This window comes from Schistocerca gregaria, chromosome 1 (assembly GCF_023897955.1).
Source record: "Schistocerca gregaria isolate iqSchGreg1 chromosome 1, iqSchGreg1.2, whole genome shotgun sequence".
NCBI lineage: Eukaryota > Metazoa > Arthropoda > Insecta > Orthoptera > Acrididae > Schistocerca > Schistocerca gregaria.
This window is the reverse complement of record NC_064920.1, coordinates 1,011,416,686-1,011,443,575: the sequence shown is the minus strand read 5'-3', so window position 1 is coordinate 1,011,443,575 and position 26,890 is coordinate 1,011,416,686. Positions and strand designations below refer to the sequence as shown.

Below are 26,890 nucleotides of genomic sequence, written 5' to 3'. Positions count from 1 at the left end.
TATTCCTTCTCACTATTGATGTCACCTACCTACAAAAGGATATTACCCCTGTAATTGGCCCAATCTCTACGCATCTTTTCGTTTCCAAATGCTCTCCTTGCCAAAAGCACATCCATTAATGTTGTGATACATATCTGCCTGATTGGCAGTTCCCTTTTATATCAATTTCCTTGTTAGTCTCTCTGTGGGAGCTTTTATGAGTTCCCAGGGTTTCCAAACTTTCCCCATTTTCAGCTTATATGTCCTGTCATATTATCATATTATCTGCTTGTATATACCTTGAATCAGAAAGTGTGCAACCACTCCCCCTCATCCTCTTCACACCACTCACTTCAGCTCCACCACAGAAAAACTGCATGTTTTCGAGTGGATGATGAACTGTGATAATACATACCTTATCTGGTTATTCTCTCAGCAGAGCTACAATTTGTGTTCCACTTTTATGTTAACATTATCATCACTATATGCTCAGTAAGGTTACTAAATTTCTAAGGTTGCATACCTATCTGCTAAAGATATCCTAAAAACTAACAGCCTGGATTGGACACTTGTTACACCTCTTGGAACATTTCAATACTCCTCTCAACAACTGTGTTTCTAAATTCCAAAGATGGTACCCAGCCTTGGAACAAATGGTGGTGTCTAACCACCCACTAAGTCACATTATGTTGTGCTATTCCTAGATTCAGCACAATAGATTTTAATTTACAATGTGTATTTGGCCTCAGGTTAGCTCATCTCAGAGTGTTAGAAGCAAACATTTAGCAATTTGTTTACAAAGGACACCTAAGCACAAAAGGAGTACAGTATGGATTAAGTACTTTCTGTAACATTAGTAGTTTTATATAATGTTTCATGGATTGGAGTCAATTTCTGAACAGTATTTTCAAGTAACACATCCAGTAAAGTGTCACTAGGAGCAGTACTACATCCAGTATAGCGTCACTAGGAGCAGTACTGCAAAAATATCATGTCTCTGTGCAACAGTTAGTGTGCCACCAGGAACACTACTGCAAAATAATCATATCTCCTGTGCTGTTGTTTGTAATCTTAAGATCTGAAACGAAAGTTCTTTAACTGTGATACCACAGAGCCAATGACAGTCAATGTATATTTGGTTGTAGGAATCTTTCATATTATGTAGTTATTCAATCACCTGCCTGGAACTGGCTTGGCTAATAATAACTCTAAATGGATATAACTCCACAGTAACAATAAAAAAGTGATAAAAGAAACAGGAATAATTAAAATCATTTTTAACAGGATTACTGGGACTTCGAGAATCACTGAGCCACGAAAAACCTACACCGAGGCTAAAGAGAAGTTCCATCCAAGATGCAAGCAGCCCAATTGAATTTTTCGTGGAAGCACATGACATGGGTTAGTATTAGAGTTTTTGTATTACAAGGCTGACAGTTTTACAGAACTTGATGTATCTTATACTCTATTTATTTAATCATCTGTCCCCACAAAATTATATCAGTATCACATGCCAAACAAGAAATTTATATCCTTGAAGCAGAAGAATACTCACTTATAATATGATAAATTATATGACTCTTAAATAGAGAGTGACCTGGTGAAGAAAGCATCAGCAACAAAGCATACGAGTGTGGGATTTGTGTCTGTGTTGAGGCGCCATGATCGGCCTCATTTGAACTCTTCTGTAGGAAGGGTGAACTTGGAGTTGGAGTGGCTGCTTAGGACGGATATAGGGTCCCATATTGGTTTGATTCCTGTGGATGCTATTGATAGGAGGGATTACACTAGGCACGGCCTTCACCTCAATAGGAAAGGGAAGGGAAGGGAAAACTGTCTGGCTTGATTGCAGAAAACGTAAGGGGGGACACTGTCACAAGTGGTAAAATACCAGTGGTCACAGGCGTCAGAGGGATGCCTTTTTTAGGATAGGGAAGGGGGATAGAAAATGAGTTTTAAGAGAGATTGGCAGACAGACTCAGTTTGAGAAAATAGATGAACAGAAGTCAGATTTTAACATACAGCCTCCATTTAAACAATGTTTAACAGAAAGTAGTCAGAAACTGCCAGTTCATCTTCACCAAAGTAGTTATAATCCCATTAGTATGCAGTATCACCAGAACATTCCGGGACTCACAAATAAAGTTGATGAACTACTCATTTGTATCGATGAAATGAATTCATGTAACGAAATTGGCATAATCTGCCTCTCTGAACATCAAGTGACTACTGGTATAGATATGTCAGACATTTCAGGATTTAAGCTAGCTTCCTACTTCTGCAGAGTTGATATGGAGAGAGGAGGAGTTGCCACATTTATTAAAAACTGCCATAAATTCAAGAACATTGACATTAATAAATTCTGTTTAGAGCAGCATCTAGAAGCATGTGCAACAGAAGTAGAGTTCCATAACAGATCCTATATAATAGTAACTATTTACCGAGCACCTGCAGGAAATTATAATCTATTCATAAATCATCTAGAAGCTCTTTTGGGTTATTTAACAGAAAGAAACAAAGAAATTTTGATTGGTGGTGACTAATACAGATTTTCTAATTCAATCTTCCAGTAAACATTTACAGAAGTTAGTAATGTTGTCTTTCAATCTAACTCACACTGTAAACTTTCCAACTAGGATCACTAAATCCTCAAGGACAGCCATTGATAACATTTTTATAGACAAATCAAAGGAACAAAATCATATCATAAAACCTGTAATAAATGGACTATCAGATAATGACATGCAGCTCCTAGTTTTAGATGTAAATTCTAAGCAGATTACCAAGACTGCTAAATCTGAGTACAGAAGAGTATTCAATCAACCAAAAATTGAGTGTTTTAGAAAACTGCTCAAAGATATGAACTGGAAAGATGTTTATAATGCTCATGACATGAATGAAAAATATAACACATTCATGAACAATGTCAGTACCATGTTTGAAAACTGTTTTCCTCTAAAAGTTACTCAAATTAAACAGAAGTCTATAATAAAACCATGGATCACACAAGGAATAAAGATTTCCTGTAAGACAAAAAGGAAAATGTATCTGTCGACCAAGAATAGCTCCAATGCTGATGATTTAGTTAAATACAAGGAATACTGTAAAATATTAAAAAAAGTAATTCAGACATCTAAACAAATACACTACGAGAAGAAGATAACAATGTCAGGGAACAAAATAAAAACAATATGGGATATAGTGAAAGAGGAGACTGGTAGAACCAGAAAGGAACAGGAGCAAATAGCACTAAGGGTAGATGACACATTAGTAACCGATAGGCATAGTGTGGCAAATCTATTTAACAAGTACTTTATATCCATTACTGATAGAATGGGATTGTCAGGATCAGTAAATGATGCCCTTGAATATCTGAAACTAGCCTTTACAAATAGCTTCAGGTACATGAATATGTCACTCACATCACCAAAAGAAATAACTTCCATAACAAAGTCTTTAAAAACAAAGCATTCTAGTGGTTATGATGAAATATCAACAAAGTTAATTAAGGCATGTTCTTGTGAGTTTAGTACAATTTTAAGTTACTTGTGTAACCAGTCAATTATAACTGGGACATTTCCTGACTGGCTGAAATATGCAGATGTTAAGCCTCTATTCAAGAAAGGGGATAAAGAGATGCCATCAAACTACAGACCGATTTCACTTTTGCCAGCATTCTCAAAAATTTTAGAAAAAGTAATCTACAGGCAGCTTCTCAACCATCTGACCACAAATAACATATTATCAAGAACACAGTTTGGATTTCTGAAGGGTTCTGATATCGAAAAGGCTATTTACACCTACACTGAAAATGTACTTAATTCATTAAATAACAAGTTACAAGCAGCAGGTATTTTCTGTGATTTGTCAAAGACATTTGATTGTGTAAACCACAACATCCTTTTAAATAAATTAGAATTCTATGGTGTCACAGGCAGTGCTGCAAAATGGTTCAAGTCATACCTCGCTAACAGGAAACAAAGGGTGTCAGTGCAAGGGACTAGTGAATTAAGTCATCAGTCATCATCAGAATGGGAAGAAATTACATGTGGTGTCCCACAAGGCTCCATCTTAGGGCCATTGCTTTTTCTTGTGTACATTAGTGATCTCTCATCAGTTACACTGCCATAAGCAGAGTTCGTTTTGTTTGCAGATGACACAAGTACTGCAATAAATAGTATGTCGAGTGTAGTTCTAGAAAGATCTGCTAATGATATTTTCATGGATATTAATAAATGGTTTAAAGCCAACTCACTGACATTAAACTTCGAAAAGACTCACTATATGCAATTCAGAACCTGTAAGAGGTTTCCACCCAGCATATGCTTAAAGTACGAAGAAGAGCAGATAGAAGAGGTTGACAGTCTTAAATTCCTGGGATTACAACTTGATAATAAAATCAGTTGGGAGGAGCACACCACAGAACTGCAGAAACGCCTTAACAAATCTGTATTTGCAATTCGAGTGTTAGCAGACATGGCGACATAAAAGTGAAAAAGCTTGCATACTTTGCCTACTTTCATTCCATAATATCATATGGTATAATATTTTGGGGTAACTCACAGACATCTTGTAGAAACCTCTTCAAAGAAATGGGTATACTAACTACTGCCTCTCAGTATATTTACTCCTTAATGAAGTTTGTCCTAAATAATATATCTCTTTTTCCAACAAACAGCTCAGTTCATACGTACAATACCAGGAACAAAAATGATCTGCACAAGGATTTAAAAGCACTTACTTTAGTTCAAAAAGGGGTCCACTACTCAGGAACACTGATCTTCAATAATTTGCCAGCAAACATAAAAAATTTAGTTACAAATAGAGATCAGTTTAAAAGGAGCCTGAAAGACTTAGTAGTGGCCACCTCCTTCTACTCCATTGACGAATTTTTTAATAGAAACAATTGATTTGTTGTATATATTTATTCTATTAGTATTGTTATTTCAGCTTACAAAGAAAAATAAAAAATAAAAAATGGTGACATGTTCCACATCCACGAGGATCTCCTCAACACGGATCTATGGAACAAAAAACTAATCTAATATCTATGCAACCCACCTCCATGGCTGAGTTTTCCTATGTGTAGTAGTCTGGTGCAGCTCTGTATGAGAGGTGCTGGTTCAGATATTGTCATTAGACCCTAACAATAATGGCACAGTCACCACCAGGCAGCCATACTCACCTATATGTGCTAGCTATAGGAGTGAGAGACTTGGTATTCTACTGGAAGAAGAAGTAGAAAGAAAGAAGATGTAAACATGGAACAAATATCACAGGTGGGTGACTACAACAGCAAGGACAGTGTAGGTGCTTTAGTGTTCCAGCCATAAGAAAATGTCAGTGTGGAAACAGCATAGGTGGATGAACACAACAGTGCACACACATCAGACAGCATGGATACTCATGTTGTATCAGGGGTCACACTGGTTGAAGCTTCATGTGACATTGGCAGACGTTGCCTGTAGTACATGTAATTTCCCAGAGCCACAACACTTCACTTCATGTTGAGATCTTATTATGTCTTTGTGTCTGCTCTACATTGGAATGTCAGTGAGAGATGGTGCATAAGTGAAGGGCCTCATAGATCATGATGGGGCTGTGACTGTTGAGTCAAGTCATCTCGTAAGGGCCGAGATGTAACGTCAGTCTTGCTTGCTTGAAGTCTCTTCCACAAACTTTGTCATATGTTACTACTATTAGATGAGTTCTGGAAGGATCCCACTAAGTACAAGTGCATGATGTCCCATGCACAGTGAGGTGCTGGCTGTGGAGCTAAAATCCTGACCCAGGGAGGGGAGGGAGGGGGGGAGGGGGACAAATTGGTGCTTAGTTCACTGTGTATATGCACTGTTGTATGAAAATACAATCTACTTAACACAACAAACAATAGCTAAATACACTGGGCAACAGTTAACTGCAAAGAACATTTAACTATCATTCTTTTGTTTGTGGTTCAAGGATAAGGATCTGTACAGTACATAAAATATAAAAGACAATTTACTGCCCACATCACTCATTCCCCCACCCAAGTGTCAACGATACTTGAGGTTGAAGCATAAGCAGTACCTAGAGTGAGTGGTGATTGGAGTTTAGCTCAGAGCCATTGACTGTTGTGGTGGAAGGCTGATGCATCTGGTGTCCTCGTGAAATCACACATAAGTAGCATCTCAGTGTTAGCAGCCGTTTCTGAACTGGTGTGCGTCTTCACTGGGCTAAAGCCTGGCTTAAGTCTGCCAATAGAAATGGTGACAGAAGAGTGATTGCTGTCAGCATCAAATGTACAATGGTTGGAGCAGAGGTGTACAAATTCTCTGCCAACCTGCCTGCCCCTGTCTCCCCCACAACCATTAATGCAGCTCAGCCTGCTACAATAGAGACACAAGAGTGCATGTGTACAGAAGCACAGTGCTTAAAGCATGCCAACTTGGGTATCCACTAGCCAGCAAGCTTCACAGGATCAAATTAGCTTGCTGCACCTGACAATTGGTTACGCTATAATCCAACATGACTACAAAATAGCCAGGTATATGTTTGCACAGATATTTTCACTACAGCTTCATTATCGTAATAGTGAGAGCAGCAAAATGAACAAACCAAACTTAAAGGAGATTGAGGAGAAGTTAATAATTGGGGAATATATACCAGTCATGAAACAGAGCCTAAGTGCACAGGGTAAACGTTTTCACGCATTTATGAGCCAGCTTCAAACAAATCAATAGGTGTCTCACAATGCAAATTGTGTAAATACTTACTAAACACTCTGAGAATGTTATGCCATATTTGTAAATTTCACCAGCAGTTTCCTCACACCATAAATATTTTGAAACAGGACAAGGACATAGTGGCTGACAAGCTTGCAAGAATGTGTCTTGAGGGCTTGAAGCCATTTATCAGTATATAAACTTTCTAAATTTAGGGCTAAATTGAGTGAAGTACAAAAAAAATATGGGTCATTAGATATTAAAAATCACATTCTGGTGGTACGCAACATAGTGAAAAGAAAGCTTAGTATGAAAGAAAAGCTTCTTCTTTCATACACGTACTTTCAGATTAACAAAATATGAAAAACTAGCTTCATATTTGCTAAAATTGATTTGGGAAATTTACAATTAACTATGCTGGCCACATAGAATGAAGTTTGAGAAACTGCAATACACAGCCTGGGAAAAGTAATAAAAATTTGTATAACTGGGGTCATATTTGGCAGAAATACATCACGGTTACAGAAACAATACTTCCAAAACCCTACTTCAGTCGGAATCGTAGTATATTAAACATCTTCAGGTTCTAAAGTGCCAAGAATTTAGAATTTGAGATGTGGTTCTGCTTATTACAGGAAACATGAATTAGAGGTGATCTAATCATAATTTGAACTGATAATAGCTAAGGCTTTTAATCAGCTTCTAAACCACACTCATAAGACTACAGTGAAAGTTTACACACTAAACTGCTTTGTAGCGTAGCTTATCAGGAAGATGGGTGAGTGAGCAAGACTCCTTTAGCCAGCTTGGGTTGGGCATAGCTTGGCTTGGATAGGAGTAAACCAACCTACCCACTTTGCTGGTAATATGTCACAGCTTGCCTGCCTGGTTAACACGTAAGCTTGGGTAGATTAAAAGTGGAATATGTACACATCTGGTATGGAGGCTTATTGTAAATGGTGGTGTGTCAGACCAAAACATGTTTACAGTAATGTAAGTAACAGAAAATGAACAGTCATTGGACAGTATGTTCTTTTGAAACAACCGGGTGAAATTTGCAGATCTGTGAGTCTAGATGTTATGCAAAGCCTGATGCTGCAATGATATTATTTGATGAGTCGGTGAAGAATTCTCCAGACAGTCACAGTTATTGTCCACACACTATTTCAGCCATCATCGTGTTGAGATTTTCTTTGAAAGCTGTTTGAATGCCTAATAGGACAACAAGAAGGCTGTTAGTCTAGTGCTCTATGGTATGGCATCTGAGTGATGCCTTCAATAGTAGATGTAGCCATTCCATGAGACCATTAGCAGTGAGGTGATAGGCACAAGTTCAAATTCAGTTCATGCCACGCAAGGTCATCAGTGCTTTAAAAATGTATGATTCAAACTGTTTACCTTGACTGTTAGTGACGGCTGTTTTGATATTTTCCTGTTGCAAGGATGAGGTTGACCCTTGAGAAAATGGTCTTACCATGGATGTGCATAGCAGAGTCTTAGATATGTGACACATGGCATCATTAGGTATTGTTCTAGTGCTAAGCTATCGATGGGCACCACCTGTTGCTCTTCTTAGGGGCACTGGCAAGGTGGTGATAGAGTGGTGATAGATTCTGTGTGCTAACATGAAAGAGGACTTTTGCTTTGTGGTCTGAGTTTGTCTGGAGGCAGATGACGAGGCTTTTCATGGACTAGTGGACTTGGCATGACGGTAACGTGATGTACTGTTGAGTGGTTTAGCAGTGCTACAGTAAGCAACAGAAGGTGACTTTGGAGAAATGGCAAAGCAGGTTGTTATATGGTGAGACACTTGTAATCACTTTTATGCCAGCATACCATAGGTATCCAAGACTAGAGAACTATAAAATAATAGAGGTCTGTACCAACAATTAGATATAGGACATTGGTGTCAACATGAATTGGTTGATGTAATACAAGGTGTCATGACTGTAGGTCTTGATGGAAGATCCATCCAGAGAATACAGTTGATAGCCATCAATATTTACACAAAGGATAATGTAGATTTTATTACACTACCTGAATTAACTAGGGAAAATGTTGAAAAGGATTATGAAATTGCAGCTATAAAAATTACTCAGTTCAACCTGGGTATTACTACAGTTTACCGATCACCGTCCGGGAATTTTGAACTTTTCTTAAACGAAATGGAGTCACTACTAAATAAAGTAAATACAATGGATTGTGAATTGATAATCTGTGGGGACTTCAATATTGACTTCCTCACGGATATTGGAAATAGGGAGACCATTTTGAACCTTGCAACGTCCTACAATTTAAAGGCTGAAGTAAAAGCAGCTACCCGAGTATCAGAAACTTGCCAAACAGCTCTTGATCAGTTTCTAGTCAAGAAGAGTTTACACAACACCTCACTAAGAATTTTCAATGCAGGTTTTAGTGATCATCTTGCTCAAATACTAAGCATAAAAGTACAAGGCAGTATTATTAACAACATGTCTTTCAGAACAGCATATCGAAGTTGTAATCAGCATAATGTGAACTACTTCAACAACTTATTACAGAAAGAAAAATGACTAGGAGTGTACAAAATGAATGATATAAATGAAAAATTCAACACTTTCATTGATGTATTAACCCATTTCTTTGAACTTGCGTTCCCATTGAAAACATTAACCATACGGGGAAACTCTAGAACAAACAGCTGGATCACAAAGGGAATAAGAGTTTCATGCCAGAAGAAAAGACTACTTAATGAAATATGTAACTCAAAAAATTCCTCACCTGTAGTATGCGCATACTATAAAAAATACTCCAAAATATTAAGAAATGTAATAAAAGCAGCAAAAATAATGCATAATGATGAAATCATTTATAATTCAGCTAATAAATCAAAGGCTATGTGGAGTGTTATAAAAAAAGAATGCGGAGAATACAGACAACCTTGGAAAAATATAACACTATCACATAAAAATAAAAAAGTAACAAACCCCTTAGAAGTAGCCAACACATTTAACAACTTTTTCACAGGTGTTGCTGAAAATTTGTTACAGTCAAACTTTCAGAGCACCCAGGCAAATGAATATAAAATAAGTGCATGTAGAGGATCAATGTACATCAGTTCTGTTTCACAATATGAAGTAGCTAAAGCAATAAAAGGACTAAAAAATTCCAAATCGGCAGGTATTGATGGTATTCCTGCAACAATGTTAAAGAAGAGCGCATCAAACCTGATTGAAGTACTCACACATTTATGCAAGTGCTCACTTCAGGCAGGCACTTTCCCTGATGTGTTGAAAACATCAAAAGTTATTCCTGTATATAAAAAAGGGGATAAAGACAATGTAAATAACTACAGACCCATCACAATTTCCTCCTGCATCTCTAAAGTACTGGAAAAAGTGATGTATGAGAAACTTATGAAATTTATTAATAAAAACAGCATCCTATGTAATGAACAACATGGATTCAGAAATAAGAGATCAACAACAACTGATATCTATGAGTGCATCAATTCCATTCTAAACCTGATGGACAAACAACAGGAAACAATAGGAGTCTTTATTGACTTGTCAAAAGCTTTTGACATGGTGGACCATAAAATTCTGCTATCAAAGCTAGAAAGATATGGTATTCGAGGTCTGTCCAACAAGTGGATCAGTTCCTTCCTGACAAATCGTATGCAGGCAGTGTGCGTCAAGCACACAAATATTAAACTAAAAGCTGTATCTAATCACTTATCTGACTATAAACAAATAAAATGTGGTGTACCCCAAGGATCTGTATTGGGACCCCTTCTGTTTCTTCTGTACATAAATGATCTAAGCTTAAATATTGATGCACACAAAACAATCATATTTGCAGATGACACCACGATTCTACTAAAAGGAGGCGACGATGAACAGTTACAGCAGACAGTAAACACGGTCACGAAACAACTTAGTAACTGGGCACAGAGTAATCAGCTTGTAATAAACAGTAAGAAAACCGTTGCTCTAAAATTCCACAATGTTCCTAACAAGGACATGTTTATCCCATCAGTCTCTATCAATGATGAGCCAGTTGGTAACAGTACTGAAACCAAATTCTTAGGACTTTGGCTGCAGAGTAACATCAGATGGAATAAGCATATTGAATATCTCAATGCAGAACTGAGCAAAACATGTTATCTTCTTTGTTCATTAAAATCATGCTGTAGTGAGAAAACAGTATTGAATGCATATCATGCGTACTTTCATTCTCGTCTTAGATATGGGGTCACCTTCTGGGGAAACTCTAAAACAGCTAATAGCACTTTTAAACTACAAAAAAGGGCCATTAGAATCTTGTTTGGGTACAAGCTTAGAGACTCTTGTAAACCCCTGTTTAAGAAATCTGGTATTCCACCATTACCATGTGTATACATTATGGAAACCCTTTTGTTCTTTAAATTAAATGTAATAGGCAAGGACCGGAGACTACAAAAAAACTGTGATATACATGAGCACTTTACCAGACAAAACAGAAACTTACATATGACTCAAATCAGCACAGCACTGTGCCAAAAAGGCACTTTTCACATGGGAGTTAAGCTTTATAACAAACTTCCTGAAAACATAAAAGCTATCACTGAGGTCAATACATTTGGAAAATCTCTAAAGTCATATTTACAGCATCACTGCTTTTACTCCATTGAAGAATATTTAAATTTATGAAATGTGTTATATAAATACTTACTTACGTGTAAAGTGTATTATTGTAAGCTTACATATGTACGCCTTGAAATTACTTTCAGCCTGTATATTTATAACTTGACTTGTCCAATGTCTTATGCATAAGCTGCTATGTAGACAACAGGACCAATAAAATACAATCTACAATCTACAATCACAGAAGACAAGAAGGGTACACTGCAACATTATCATGTATACCTATGAAAAATTTTAGCTTGGTATAATCCTCTGTTATGAACAGTCAACAACTGTCCAGTCTGGATTCAGCTGATGACACTACTGGTTTCTGGCAGCATCCTTCTTGTCACTGGCTGGTTGACACTGTTGGGTTGAAGTTACAAATTTTATGTGATACCAGCAGATATTACTACATTTATGCAAATCTAATGTGCCATTGAATGTAATGTGTCTACCAGTGATGCACCTACAAACACTTTTTTTGTGATGTTAATTACACCATAAAAAAGATTTTGTTGGCATATCACTGGTAGACTACATTTATTTTACACAACAGTGGATGAATTGTAAAAACAACAACAATGGACCACTGTTAAGTGACATAATCATCATTAAAAAAAGAACACCTAACTTGAAAGACAAGCAAACAAACATATCATAAATTACAGGCATTACCCATCATTATTCATTAATGTCATAAATAATAGTATCCTTAGAGAGTCTACATGAGAAACAGATTCATTTCTTCTTTCCCCATCATCCTCAGTCTCGTTCGAGAGCACACCATCTTCATTAACATGCAGAGTTTTTTAAATATAGCATTTTTTGAATAATTTTACAATCATTGGTGCTCTAATGCTTTTCCAGGCAGTCAAAACCAATGGTGCAGCATGCTCAATTTTTTTGTCAGAGTCAGTTCACAGTTTGGTTAACAAAATTTTTTTGTGCTGTTCCTAAATGTAACCTTTGAAAGATTTCTTTATACTGATGTCAAGGGTTGTAACACAGAAGTCATTCCTCCAGAAATAATAAAAAAGGCACTGGCTTGGCTGTGGATCCTCTTTTTCGCATCATCACTGACATGAGCACAAAATGCCTCAAGACAAAGCATTGATGGTAGTTTGGAAAGTACACCAGGATAAAGTTCCTGTATATTTTGGAGCCAGTCAAGTTTTTAAGTTTCAGTCATCCATTACTTCTCTTGATTTTGAACAGTGATGTCATCAGGAAACAGCTTTCAATTTTTTGGGGTCTTTGGGCTTGCTTTCCACTTGAATATTAGGAAAGGGGAGAGTTTGCGCCCATCTGCTGTGATTGCCATTAATACAGTTATGCAATGTTTATCACACCCTGATGTTTTGACTGTAACTTTTTTTGCCCCTTCTCATCAATCAAATTTGTGCCTCATCAGCATTGCCTCTTTGGCACATCAAAAAATTCTTCTCTTTCCAAAGTGTGATGACATACCAATGAAATTCATGAAGTTTCTTCTCAAAATCCTTTTAGAAGCTTTTGGCATACTGCTGTACAGCATCACAGAGATAGGCCAGCCCATTTCAGAAAGCGATCAACCCATCCCAGTTAGCCTTCATTATATTAAGAACTGTAGCTACCTCTTTTGCTTTGTTTACAATCATAGGTTGCCCATTCTTTCTCCTTTCACAGAAGAATACCAGAACTTTTACTTCAATGTTAGAGTGTCTTCCTTTGTGAGGGCCAGTGAATATCTTTTTAGTAGTAGTAATTGTAGCAGTTGTTGCAAATAATACCAATTTCTGATTCTTCCACAACCAAACATTCCTTGTGTTTCCTTACCAACTGACAAAAGTTAATACATTGCCTATGGAAAAATGTTGTCAACACTGAAAGATGATGCTATCAAGGTTACATAAAAGTAGTCACACAATTACGCAGTCAAGAAATGAAAGTCCTAAAGCAAAAGACATCAGTATCAATCCAGTGTTCTGGCCATAGATTTTTCATACACAGTTCTTAATAGTGTACTCGTGTAAGCTCTCATTTATAAGTGTTGGTGTTTATATCACTAACACTACCAGGAAAAACATTCACCTTGTCTCTGCATGCATCCAGAATTGCTACAGAGTGGCTCTAGGAACACTCTTCTGAGTTTAAATGCTTCCACTGGCTGCTGAACTCCCTGGACAAGAATATTATTGAGCATATCTGGGATGCCTTACAACATGCTGTTCAGAGGGGCTCTCCATCCACTCATACTTTTACAGATTTATAGATAGCTCTGTATAATTCTCAGTGCCAATTCCCTCAAGCACACTTCAGACATTAGTCGAGTTCATACCACATCATGTTGCGGCACTTGTGCATGCTGAAGAGGGCTCTAAACAATATTAGGCAGATGTACCAGTTTCTGGCCCTTCAGTGTATGATGCAATCAACATTGCTCTTTCCTGGAAGTATACCACAAATGACTCTAGCTTTCTTCTGCAATAATAAATGAACAAACATCAAGAATTTGTTACACTTACTGTACTAACTGCATAATTTAGTCAGAAGCTTGCAACTGTAGCTTCTCTTGTTACATAGAGGCCATAAAAAAGATACTTGCTTAATAAAAGTAATGAAGTCACAACTGCAGTGGTCCAAGAACACAATACTTTTTATGAAAATTTAATTATTACATAATTCTTGTACTAAATTATTTATACATATTTTCCATTAGGAAGCCCACAACATCACACACGATCGTTGGTGCGAGTATATCCACCACCATCACCAACAAAAATGATGCAGTTTATAATTCCTGGACCACTTCCATCTGATCGTGCAGATATTGAGAAACTTTTGTCTTCCATGCTGAGGAGCAGTGTCAGAGTTTGCTCTGTCACACCATATGATGATCACTTGGAACTTCAGGAAGAAAGAATGTTTGCTCGACAAGAATTGGCAAATAAGTTAGTAAATAATCATTTCGTTACAAATATTCTCCACTGATTAATTTTGTGTATGAAGTACTTTTTCCTCCTTTACTTTTTATTTGTTTTTAAGAATCTGTCATCTGATTACATATGATGGTGCTTCAGGACACTGATTATAGCAGAAGTGCAGTCAAGTGGTGAAACAGTGGTTGATATTAGCAAAATCGCTTCTGTTTTCAATACTGGTGGAACAGTGCCAAAGCCAGAACTGATTACAACAACTGCAGCAACATCAGAAGTAACCGTAAGTCTGATTTATTTATCATGGAGAGTTTCAAACAATATTCATATTTATATATTGACACAATCTAATTTCTTTCAGGATCTAAATGCAAAAGAATATGAGATAACTTAATAAATAATATTTAGATGATTTTTTTATAATAGTGGAACTGAAAAATATTGTGCACACTGTGTGATGTCATTGTTTCTAAGAATTAATAATGTATTTAGTATTGTCAAGTCTGTGAACACAGATTTGCCACAATCAGATGAAAAGGAATAATCACAACAATGATTACCACAAACATAAACATTTATTATACTAATTACTTGAACATCTATGTAACACTAAGAATTTCTGTTATAGTTATGAGTCTCATACATAAACAAATGAAATATAGTTTTTCTTTTAATCTTTTGATTGAAATTGTTCCCCTCTGTACCAAGAGACGAAAAAAGATTTAAAAATATGAAATGAACATGTAGGAAGATTATAGCAAGCAGGAGTGGTTCAACTGGAGAAGCACTGCATGAAAAAAGCGGATCTCCAGGTTCGAGTCTTAATCAATCAATTAGTTTTAATTTGTCACAAATTATCAAGTCTAAAAGTGTTTTCAGTATCTAGTTTTCACACAAGATATGGGATGCCTTTGTTTAAAAAAATAAATAAATAAAAATAAAAAAGAATCATACTACTTCACATTCAGCATTTGTTCTATAGAGCAGGAAATGTCAATCAGATATGATTTAGATATGATTTCTGAAGTTAATTTTATTATTCATTAAATTCCTCTCAAAATACAAATGTCATCGGCTTGTTTTGATAACTTTTACAATTTTTTTAATGTGTTATTTACTCAACCCTTTAACTGATTTTCAGTCACACTAACAAATTGGTTCTAGTAAGTCCATCCACTGAAGTTGAAGTTTGCTTGCAGTAATAGTCTAGCAGAACAACACAAAATTTCATATGGGTTTGGAGTTTTTTAACATACTCCCTGAGAACATAAAATTACTAAGGATATAAAGATATTTTTTTTAAAAAAAAAGTCATTACAGTCACATTTACAATGCCACTTCGCCTACTAACTCAATGAATAAATTGTCTTCTAAAGTACTGCCTTCATGTTCAATTTCCTGTTGACTTTCAATTCTCTTAAATGTATAAGTTGCTTGCTAACAGTAGATTAAGAATTATAAAATATGATTCACTCGTGTAACAATTTAAGCAATTACTTATACAGAAGATTGTCAACAGTTTCAGTCTATTTGCCATGTCCAATATCTCTAGTACCCAATGCTGTTACAGATAAAAATAACTAATACACAAATGTAGGTGGTTAAGCTATTTTCCATTAAATGTATTTCTTCTTCTTTTCCCAGTTTAGAAATAAAAATTCCTGTGGTTGTTGAGAATATTTTTTGTGATTTGGAATTTCTTTCTCTGACTTCTCTTTCAAGTTCTGATAAAGTTTCATGGTTGTACCTTTATTACCAATTAATCACTTAGAGAAAAATAGATATACACATTAAATACACAATTAATAACAATGTTTACAATGAGAATTTCTTACAATTTAATCCATTTCTTTTAGAAATAGTCTTAAAAACGATTGTCAACAATGTTTACTTCAAATAGTTCCCCCATCTTGTAAAATGCACCTAACATCCCTATTCTGTCCCCCACTACATCCCTGCACGCTCCCACAAGCAGCACTACACATTCCTCCTGCCCCCCTCCCCCCCCTTCTATTGGCCTCCCTGTCCCATGCCGCCTCTTTAAACTCTGACGAACATACTAGCCACATCTGCAAGAGGATAGAAAGAGTATGAAAGAGTATGCTATACCTTGTGGAAACTGACAGATGCAGTTACTAATGAGTATCTGAAGGTGGCGTATTTCAGTCACCCTATGTGTCAATTCTTGAACCAACAGTTTCCCGAAAAGTAGGTTTAGTAGTGGTGGACCTGTGCCGGGGCTTACTTGGTTCCCTGTATGGCCCCTCTGAACCTTTTTGTGTGACAAGAGATGTGCAGCATTGTTTACAAAACCCCTGTTGAATCAGAAGAGGATCTGGCTGCATGTATAGTAGCAGCTGCACTAGGAATTAGGCACCCATGCAGTCTTTGTCAGTGTTAGACACAACAGGACTGACCAGTGTAACCTCTGTATACAGATCAATGGAGACCCTTTTGAACCTCTACTGTGATCGAAGTAATGTTTTTATTGTCCATGCAACCTCCCAGTCTGTTAGTTTGATTAAGTTTCATCCAGAGAAATCTCCCTCTAACGGATTAAAAAACTCTCACTGGAGAATACGACATGAGAGAAAAATATTTGTTTCAGTGTCCCATGCAATCTGCCAAAGTTTGTCTGTGTAAATAATTTTCACCCTGAATTGTACATTATGGAGAGTAGGCCGACAGATGTATAGCTTTCTGTGTTTTGCTTGTCTCCTTGCCCCAATTCTCGTGTGTAAACAGGGCAGTAGCTTATACAAACAGTCAATATGCAGAAATTTGTAACCCTGGCACAAATGTACAAATGGTTAACGTGCAACATTTTAGTAGAGATCTTTACACCACTCACGGGCTTCACCTCAATCGGCACGTAAAAAGTCACTTAGCGTCAATTATTTGTGAAATCGTCGAAAATGCTAGGAACAACGTATACTCAAAATACACACATTCGAAGAATGAGTGCTCCACAACACAAGAAGACTGCAGAAATTGATATAGACAGACAACATTGGACAAATGGCTGCTGAAAACATCAGGTAAAGCTCCCAGTACACGGAAACAGACCAACTTGAATAAATGGATAGTGAAAAATACCAAACCCACTCTGCCAACTGATATATCTTTTTTAGGGATGAATGTATAAGTGGTTCTGGTAGGGTGACACGTCCATCAAGCATTCAACAATCCAAACTCACTTTCAAATTAATTCAGCAGAACTTTCAAAGTCTTGGCAATAAGCACGAGTTGGATACCATTGCAGCAATTGATAAGCCTGATGTTTTAGTTATAAGTGAACACTGGTACACAGATGAGCTAATTAGTGTATGTAAGCCACTTTCCATGAACTTTTGCTCGGCCTTCAGTAGAAAAGAGAAACGTGGTGGTGGGGTAGCTATCTTTGCAGCCAGTGGTAGTAATTATAGTGTAATAGATGTAAGTGCTTTCAGCATTGAGGGTGTAATAGAACTAGTAGCAATTAATTATAAGTGGGGGAAAGAGAACTTAATTATTATAGGCCTATACAGACCTCCATCTGGTAGCCTAGATAGTTTCTTTGATGTTCTTAATGACCTGCTTGTTGACATTGACAGTAAACACTGCGATAAAAATGGCTGGGTTAACATAATACTAACTGGAGATATAAACATTGACTTGCTGTCCAATGACTCTGTATCTAAAAAAACTAATGCGAATACTAGCTCAATTTAACTTAACATTTCTGATAAACGAGCCCACTAGAGAGGTCAATAGTGTAAAATCATGCATTGACAACATTATAACTAACAAGTCCCACTTTACATGCTGTGCATCAGTTCTGAAGCTTGCCATTTCTGACCACCATGCAGTACAGGTATTGATACAAGCTGAAAATCTTCATGTCAATAGAAAATAGAAACAATATGTGACAAAAAGAACGACCAATGATGACAATGTTAAAGATTTCAACAGTTTGCTACAAAGCTTACAATGGGGTGAAAAAAAACAGCATTACTTTCAGTGAATTTTCACCAGATTTTTATTATTGCTTCAATGTCTCATGTCCAGAAATGAAATTTACAGTAAATAACTGCAAAAAGATACAAAAAAATAACTGGATAAATCATGAAGTAAAAACAGCAAGAGAGAAACTTAGACTTTTCCAATATGCAGTGATAAATAATAACAATAATAATAGACTAAAGGTAGAATTTAAGAACAGCAAGAGAGAAACTTAGACTTTTCCAATATGCAATGATAAATAATAACAATAATAATAGACTAAAGGTAGAATTTAAGAACTATCAGGATTACTATAAAGATCTTCTGCTAGAAACTAAAAGTAAATATGTAGCCACAATGTTAAGAAACTCTACTAACACAGGTTTAGCTGTTTGGAAAGTAATAAATTGCTTTAGGGATTGTAAAGACAGATCAACAAGTGATTTTACTATAAAGCATAAAGGGCATATCATGAAATGTCAATGTCAGATTGCAAATGTTTTTAATGAGTACTTTTCTTCTGTTTGAAAATTTGTCAATGACGATTTTAAGAATCTTCAGCATAGATATAGGGGCATTTCAATCAAACAAAGCATATACTTGGCCCCAACCAATAACAAGGAAGTCAAAAAAGTAGTAATGTCATTAAAAAATACAAAATTAGCAGGATATGATGGACTGTCTATCTGTACACTGAAAAGTTGCATAGACAACATATCTGATGCCATGGCCACAGCAGTAAATGATGTAATTGCATCAGGTTGTTTCCCAGATAGTCTAAAGACAGCACAAGTAACCCCGATTCACAAGAAAGGTGATAAATCTAAAACTGAAAATTACCGCCCCATCTCAATCTTACCTGCATTTTCTAAGGTAGTTGAGAAAGTTATTTATACTAGACTAATGACATTCCTGCGTCAACACAATTTAATATTTAAAAATCAGAATGGCTTTATGAAAAACAAGTCAACATCAGTAGCAGCAGCACAATTAATAGACAAAATAATAATGGTCATAGGGAACAAGGAGTATGTAACTGGAGTGTTCCTTGATCTAGAAAAAGCTTTTGATTGTGTCAACATCACCATATTACTTGACAAGCTGTGGAACCTGGGTATCAGAGGAACTGGCTATGAGCTAATAAAATCGTATGTGAGCAATAGAAAACAATTTGTCTTGCTTAAAACAAACAGTGGGTCTTAAAAATCTAAAATTACAGACATCAAATATGGAGTGCCTCAAGGTTCTGTCTTGGGACCCCTTCTTTTCTTGATATATGTTAATGATATACAGTATTGTTCTCCTAACTGTACAAAAATATTGTATGCAGATGACACATCAATAGTGTGTAAACACAAAGACTATGAGAGTCTGGAGGTACAGTGCAACAGTGTAACTAATAAAATAGTCAAGTATTTTAATGAAAGCCATCTAAATGTAAGTGCTTCAAAGACTGCAATGATGGAATTTAAGACAAGGAAACAAATAGAATTTGACATGAAATTATCCATAGGAAATGTCATTGTAAAAAAGGAAAAATGGACAAAGTTCTTGGGAATTACAATCCAGGACAGCCTCAAATGGGACATGCATATTGATTCCTTAGCATGTAAGCTGTCGAAGAATGTGTTTGCTATAAATATGATTAGAAAGTATTGTAAGGACATGGGTGTACTAAAAACTGCTTATCATGCCCTATTCTCATCAAACTTAAACTATGCTGTAGAAATATGGGGTGCAACAACTCAAGACAACCTACGTACATTATTAATATTACAGAAAAAAGTTTTCAGGATCATTTGTAGTGCCAAACCTCGAGAATCATGTTGGAATCTGTTCCCAAAATTAGGTGTGCTTACCATTATAGGTGTGTACATATTGAAAGTTATATTGCTTGTGGAAACAATAAATCCAAATTTCAACTGTGACCTGCAACAATATGATACAAGGCAAAAGTTCAGATACCATGTAAATAGCCACAGAACAGCTTTATATGAAAAAATGCACTTCATGCTGGGCTGAAGCTAGCTAATGCCCTACCAAAAAGTCTCACAACCCTTCCTACTAACAAATTAAAAGATCAGCTTAAAAGAATTCTAATTGAAAACCCTTTTTATTCCCTAGATGAGTATTATATCTGTATGAAAAGTGTTTCATAAGTATGTCAAGCTCATAGTTTTAAGTAACCTACAACTAATATAATGTTGATAAAAATATATTTGTAATATCGTGATTGTATACTACCAGACGTAAAATCCATCAAAATGTAAAATTTATAAACTGATGTATTCAGAAGAATAATCTGTATGATGTCCTGAAACTGTATTATTTCTAGGGATTGTATTTGATTATTCGATGTTGAATAAATATTATTATTATTATTATTATTATTATTATTATTATAACAATCACAGTATTGTTCCTGTTTAGCTGTTTAGGGAATTTGTCTTCCTTCATGGACATCATGCAAATAATCTTATGAGTTCCTTTTGTAATATATTTTTATCCGGCATCATTATTTCCAATTATTTTATTCCCAAAATGTATTCACAAATGCACGTTATTTTTTTCACGTGCCATGGAGACAGGTGGCACTCAATAAGTACCTATTATATTTGTGAGTGGACATTCCACTTGTGGACTCATTTAGCTCTACATGTGTGGGATGAGAGAACACCACTATGCTTTTTTTTACACTAGTACAAGTGCCTACTATTATTCGTAAGGTTTTACAGACAAGCACCAATCACACATAAATAAAGTCAGGCAATGTTGTTGTTGTGCTCTTCAGTCCACAGACTGGTTTGATGCAGCTGTCCATATCCTGTGCAAGGTTCTTCATCTCCCAGTACCTACTGCAACCTAAATCCTTCTGAACATGTTTAGTGTATTCATTTCTTGGTCTCCCTCTGCGATTTTTACCCTCCACACTGCCCTCAAATACTAAATTGGTGATCCCTTGAAGCCTCAGAATATCCCTATCAACCAATCCCTTCTTCTAGTCAAGTTGTGCCACAAATTTCTCTTCTCTCCAATTCTATTCAATACCTCCTCATTAGTTATGTGATCAACCCATCTAATCTTCAGCATTCTTCTGTAGCACCACATTTTGCAAGCTTCTATTCTCTTCTTGTCCCAACTATTTATCGTTCATGTTTCACTTCCATACATGGCTACACTCCATACAAATACTTTCAGAAACGACTTCCTGACACTTAAATCAATACTCGATGTTCACAAATTTCTCTTCTTCAGAAATGCTTTCCTTGCCATAGCCAGTCTACATTTTATATCCTCTCTACTTCAGCCATCATGAGTTACTTTGCTCCCCAAATAGCAAAACTCCTTTACTACTTTAAGTGTCTCATTTCCTAATCTAATTCCCTCAGCATCACCCGACTTAATTCAACTACATTCCATTATCCTCATTTTGCTTTTGTTGATGTTCATCTTATACCCTCCTTTCAAGACAATGTCCACTTCGTTCAACTGCTCTTCCAAGTCCATTGCTGTCTCTGACAGAATTACAATGTCATCGGCGAACCTCAAAGTTTTTATTTCTTCTCCATGGATTTTAATACCTACTCCAAATTTTTCTTTTGTTTCCTTTAATGTTCGTTCAATATACAGATAGAACAGCATTGGAGAGAGGCTACAACCCTGTCTCACTCCCTTCCCAACTACTGCTTCCCTTTCATGTCCCTCAACTGTTATAACTCCCATCTGGTTTCTATGGTTTTTATACAAATTGCAAATAGCCTTTCGCTCCCTGTATTTTACCCCTACCACCTTCAGAATTTGAAAGAGAGTATTCCAGTCAACATTGTCAAAAGCTTTCTCTAAATCTACAAATGCTAGAAACATAGGTTTGCCTTTCCTTAATCTATTTTCTAAGATAAGTCGTAGGGTCAGTATAGCCTCACGTGTTCCAACATTTCCATGGAATCCAAACTGATCTTCCCCAAGGCTGGCTTCCACCAGTTTTTCCATTCGTTTGTAAATAATTCATGTTAATATTTTGCAGCCATGGCTTATTAAACTGACAGTTCGGTAATTTTCACATCTGTCAACACCTGCTTTCTTTGGGATTGGAATATTCTTCTTGAAGTCTGAGGGTAGTTCACCTTTCTCATACATCTTGCTCACTAGATGGTAGAGTTTTGTTAGGCCTGGCTCTCCCAAGGCTGTCAGTAGTTCTACTCCCGGGGCCTTGTTTCAGCTTAGGTCTTCCAGTGATCTGTCAAACTCTTCACGCAGTATCATATCTCCTATTTCATCTTCATCTACATTCTCTTCCATTTCTATAACATTGTCCTCAAGAACATCGCCCTTGTATAGGCCCTCTATATACTCCTTCCACCTTTCTGCTTTCCCTCCCCTGCTTAGAATTGTGTTTCCATCTCAGCACTTGATATTCATGCATGTCATTCTCTTTTCTCCAAAGGTCTCTTTAATTTTCCTGTATGCAGTATCTATCTTACCCCTAGTGATATATTCCTCTACATGTTTACATTTGTCTTCTAGCCATCCCTGCTTAGCCATTTTGCACTTCCTGTCGATCTCATTTTTGAGACGTTTGTATTCCTTTTTGCCTATTTCATTTACTGCATTTTTATATTTTCTCCTTTCATCAATTAAATTCAATATCTCTTCTGTTACCCAAGGATATCTAGTAGCCCTCATCTTTTTATCCACTTGATCCTCTGTTAGCTTCACTATTTCATCTCTCAAAGCTACCCATTCTTCTTCTACTGTATTTCTTTCCTCCATTCTTGTCAGTCGTTCCCTAATGCACTCCCTGAATCTCCCTACAACCTCTGGTTCTTTCAGTTTATCCAGGTCCCATCTTCTTAAATTCCAACCTTTTTGAAGTTTCTTCAGTTTAAATCTACAGTTCATAACCAATAGATTGTGGTCAGAATCCACATCTGCCCCTGAAAATGTCTTGCAATTTAAAACCTGGTTCCTAAATCTCTGTCTTACCATTATATAATCTATATGAAACCTCCTAGTATCTCCATGCTTCATCCATGTATACAGCCTCCTTTCATGATTCTTGAACCAAGTGTTAGCTATGATTAAGTTATGCTCTGTGCAAAATTCTACCAGGCAGCTTCCTCTTTCATTTCTTCTCCCCCCCCCCCACCCCCCCCCACCCCCTCCCCCAAATCCATATTCACCTACTACGTTTCCTTCTCTCCCTTTGCCTACTATTGAATCCAGTCACCCATGACTATTAAATGTTCGTCTCCCTTCACTATCTGAATAATTTCTTTTATCTTATCACACATTTCATCAATCTCTCTGTCATCTCAGAGCTAGTTGGCATATAAACTTGTACTACTGTAGTAGGCGTGGGCTTCATGTCTATCTTGGCCACAATAATGCGTTCACTATGCTGGTTGTTGTAGCTTACCACACTCCTATTTTTTTTATTCATTATTAAAACTACTCCTGCATTACCCCTATTTGATTTTGTGTTTATAACCCTGTAGTCACCTGACCAGAGGTCTTGTTCCTCCTGCCACCGAACTTCACCAATTCCCACTACATCTAACTTTAACCTGTCGATTTCCCTTTTTAAATTTTCTAACGTACCTGCCCGATTAAGGGATCTGACATTCCGCACTCCGATCCATAGAACGCCAGTTTTCTTTCTCTTGATAACAACGTCCTCCAAAGCAGTCCCTGTCCGGAGATCCAAATGGGGGACTATTTTACCTTCTGAATATTTTACCCAAGAGGACGCCATCATCATTTAACCATACATTAAAGCTGCATGCCCTCGGGAAAAATTATGACTGTAGTTTCCCCTTGCTTTCAGCCATTCACACAGCAAGGCTATTTTAGTTAGTGTTACAAGGCCAGATCAGTCAATCATCCAGAATGTTGTCCCTGCAACTACTGAAAAGGCTGCTGTCCCCCTTCAGGAACCAGACATTTGTCTGGCCTCTCAACAGACACCGCTCCATTGTGGTTGCACCCACAGTACGGCTATCTGTATCGCTGAGGCACACAAGCCTCCCCACCAATGGCAAGATCCATGGTTCATGGGGGAGGAGTCAGGCAATAATGTACATAAATAAATAACTGATACAATGCATTAAATAAAAATGAGAAGACTGAATAATGTAATCAACACAATGATGAAATTTATTTAAAAGTGGAGTAGTGTAATGTTAGTAAAACTCACTCAGATAGATATTTGAAGGTGTGTCTGTCCTGCCTCAAGTTGAATAATAAATAGCAAACTATTTGGCAGGGTCCCAGATACAGTCAGATAATCCAGCCGTAAAATCACAACCCAAATCCCAACAAAATAGTACAGCGAAATTTCCTTATTTATACTGCACTACTATTCATAGAGGTTCACCACAATATACAGTCACTCGCACCAAGCCAACACCTTTTTGTCAAGAGACAAACACAACATTCAAGAGCAATGTATCATGACTACATCCGTACATCTTCATGGCTGTTCAATTTCTATTGCTGTGAATTTTCTAAGGGTTGAAATGGTACGGCTGTGTTGCCACTCAGAAAAACTAAGACCATCCTCCATCTCTCCCGACTGGTTTGGTACTAGTTTAATTTTAAAGGTTTGTTAAATTGTAGTTTACAAAAATGGATAGATTGCTACTCACCTTATAGCAGAGATATTGAGTTACAGAGAGGCACAACAGATAGACTGTTAAACAAGTAAGCTTTTGGCCAAAAAGCTTTCTTCCAAATTAAACAACACACACACACACACACACACACACACACACACACACACACAAACACACACACACACAGTCACTTAGTCACATCACCACTGTTTCTGGCTGCCATCTGCAGTATCTATGCTTTTCATAATATTGCCATTATTTCATTGTATGATTTTGTAGTTCATAAAAAGCTGTTTTATTCATGAACTAGGGTGATACAATGAAATTTAATGTTACTACGAACTTGTGACATCTAGGTACACAATTTTACATCCTCATCCTCTTCCAGACTGTGTTAGATTGAGTTTTAATATTTTTCATATATTTCCAAGTTTTATTCAGTAGCTGTCACTGTCACTTGGCCATAGGCATGCACATTTCCCCTAGCTATGGGTTTTACCCACTGCTTCCTGTTTTCTAATCCCTTTGTGCGACACACTAAGCTCGCTGTACTGGGCCATATCACAGCTGCGTGACTCACCTGCATTTCAGCGACACCAATCCAAGCTTTTAAACTCACGTACTGTCCTGGCATATTGGTGCAGGATATTTCTGATGTGCATTTTATGTGTCTGTTTCATATTCTGGTTACCAATTTAGGTTTCTCTGTGGTACTTAACAGATGGTTTTGAGTCAGTTCCTGCTCAATTTTTGAAGATGGATACATTACTATGACTTATGCTCACCTAATGGATCCAGTGTCACTAGATTATGGGCATGAAGTTAAAAATTAGATGTGAATACATGGATCATTATAAATGCATGAGATATAATTAACAGCACTTGTAATTTACTGCTGAATACTGACAGCTGCAATATCTGTAATGGGGGAATTACAAACTAGAAATAGTTGCTAATATTTCCATAAATCATTTTGTTTTTGTCTTTTTGGGATTACGGGTTTGAAAAATATTGTTAACATGACAGGAAACCATCATGTTGTTGTTGTTGTTGGTGGTGGCGTTGTTGTTGTGGTTCAGTCCAAAGACTGGTTTGATGCAGCTCACCATGCTCCATTTTACTGCAAATAAATCACATTTATAGAAAAGATGGTTTCAATATTAATCAGTATACTCAGGAAAGGGTTGAACAGTAATAGTAAATGAATATATCAACTTCATACTTACCAGCAATTACTTCACCTTTGAGGGGCAGGCATACAAACTGATCAGGGGTATGGCCATGGGAACCGGAATGGCTCCTTCCTACGCCAATCTTTTTTTTGGTTGCTTGGAGGGGGCTTTCTTGGGATCCATATGCCTTCAGCCCCTTGTTTGGTTTAGATATATTGATGACATCTTTGTCGTATGGACTCTCGGTGAGGCTGACCTGTCAAAGTTCCTGGAATATGTAAATACCTTCTCCCAATTACATTTCACATGGTCCTATTCCAGACTCCCTGCCACTTTCCTTGATGTTGATCTCATCCTCACCGAAGGTCAGCTACACACTTCCATCCACATCACACCTACTGACAAACAACAGTACTTACATTTTGACAGATGCCATCCTTTCCATGTCAAATGTTCACAGCAGCCATACAGCCTTGGCATTTGAGACAAAAGTATTTGTTGGGATGCAGACTCTTTACTGCAACACACCACCACTCTCACTTTAGCCTTCACTGGATGTAATTATCCCAACAGCCTAGTTCAAAAGCAGATTTCCTGGGCCATCACATCCAATCCTGGTACTGCTGAATCCTCCAAAAAACAACTTCGGAGCACACCACTTGTCACCCAGTATTGTCTTGAATGTATCAGTTGGCTCCTTCAACAAGGCCATGACTTCCTAAAATCATGTCCTGAAATGAGATTCATTCTGTCTGAGATTTTGTCCAGCACACCTAGAATAGCTATTTGCCGCCACCCTAATCTCTGCAGTATTCTTGTCAGATCATGTTCTCTTTCTGCACCCATCTCCCTACCCCTACGACTGTCCCTGCTGCAACACTT

At 36.9% G+C, this 26,890-nt stretch overlaps 1 protein-coding gene across 1 annotated transcript in view; it reads left to right on the top strand.

The window, feature by feature from the left end:
* Positions 1-26,890, top strand: part of LOC126278769 (cadherin-86C) — a 396,441-nt gene that overhangs the window by 334,312 nt on the left and 35,239 nt on the right. The window contains exons 15-17 of the mRNA XM_049979049.1: positions 1,264-1,380; positions 14,028-14,259; positions 14,389-14,527. Coding sequence (XP_049835006.1) covers positions 1,264-1,380; positions 14,028-14,259; positions 14,389-14,527 — 488 coding nt within the window. The remainder of the gene's footprint in view (positions 1-1,263; positions 1,381-14,027; positions 14,260-14,388; positions 14,528-26,890) is intronic.